Source organism: Pygoscelis adeliae, unplaced genomic scaffold (genome assembly GCF_000699105.1).
Source record: "Pygoscelis adeliae isolate BGI_AS28 unplaced genomic scaffold, ASM69910v1 Scaffold216, whole genome shotgun sequence".
Lineage (NCBI taxonomy): Eukaryota > Metazoa > Chordata > Aves > Sphenisciformes > Spheniscidae > Pygoscelis > Pygoscelis adeliae.
In genome coordinates this window covers 4,369,075-4,370,019 of record NW_008825073.1, presented here as the reverse complement: position 1 = coordinate 4,370,019, position 945 = coordinate 4,369,075, and the positions used below count along the sequence as shown (strand labels likewise).

At 67.2% G+C, this 945-nt stretch overlaps 1 protein-coding gene across 1 annotated transcript in view; it reads right to left on the bottom strand.

Moving 5' to 3' along the window:
• Positions 1-945, bottom strand: part of LOC103919205 (phosphatidylinositol 3,4,5-trisphosphate 5-phosphatase 2-like) — a 10,572-nt gene that overhangs the window by 1,304 nt on the left and 8,323 nt on the right. The window contains exons 16-19 of the mRNA XM_009326671.1: positions 712-831; positions 325-480; positions 126-207; positions 18-49 (exon numbers count right to left, since the gene is read on the bottom strand). Of these exons, the coding sequence (XP_009324946.1) occupies positions 18-49; positions 126-207; positions 325-480; positions 712-831 (390 nt within the window). The remainder of the gene's footprint in view (positions 1-17; positions 50-125; positions 208-324; positions 481-711; positions 832-945) is intronic.

Below are 945 nucleotides of genomic sequence, written 5' to 3'. Positions count from 1 at the left end.
TGTGTGTGGTGAGCCACTGGCTGGCTCCGGGAGGCTATGGGGCCGGCTCCTGCAAAGCACAGGGAGAGGGCTCAGCATCACCCCATGGCCGGGGCTCGTGGTGGGGCAGAAACCGGCTGGGGTACCTGAGGCGCTGCAGGGGCGGCTTGGGGCACGTTGGGGCATCTGCCACCGGCTCAGCATCCTCCTCCTCGAAGCTGATCCACTCTGCAAAGGCACTGAATTCGGGCCTCTCCCCACCGGGCCCAACCAAACCATGCCTGAGCATGGCCCAAGCTCCCATGCCCAGGGCAACGGGAGGGGGCTGGCGTGTGGCCGCCTTACCGTAGAGCCTCTCACGGGTGCTGCGCCTGTCCTTGGGGACCCTGACCTTCATCCAGCCACGCATGGAGCCCGTCTCCTCGCCGCGGTGGAAGAGGAAGGTCTCAAACTGCTGGGCCATGCTGCTGATCATCGACCTCATCGCAATGCAGCACTCGCCTGCGGGCACAGCACACACCTGCGTTAGCCCCCCCGGGCAGCTCAGGGGGCAGGCGAGCCCCCCCATATGCAGCGGCACCCCGGAGCAGGGTGGGTGCTGGGGTACCTCCTGCCAAGCTCCAGCTGCAAAACCTTACCCCCAATAGGCTGTTACCTGAGCTCAGCGGGGGCTACGCTTGGTACCCCACCCATGCCACCACGGTGGCCCCCATGCCACCATCCCACACGCACCGTAGGACTCGCAGCTCTCCACACCCTTGATGCTGAGGAGCATGTGCTGGTCCCCCAGGTACTCCAGGTCCGGCAGGATGGGGTTCAGCTGCACGCGGAGAGAGGGGTGCTCGGGGGTAGCTCTGTGCTGGGGGGACGGTGACAGCCCCTGGCGCCCCTTGGGGCTCGGGGGGCGGAGTCAGCAGGAGGGATGGGGAAGAGGAGGGAGGCGGATGCTCGAGGGCTGGGGGAGCC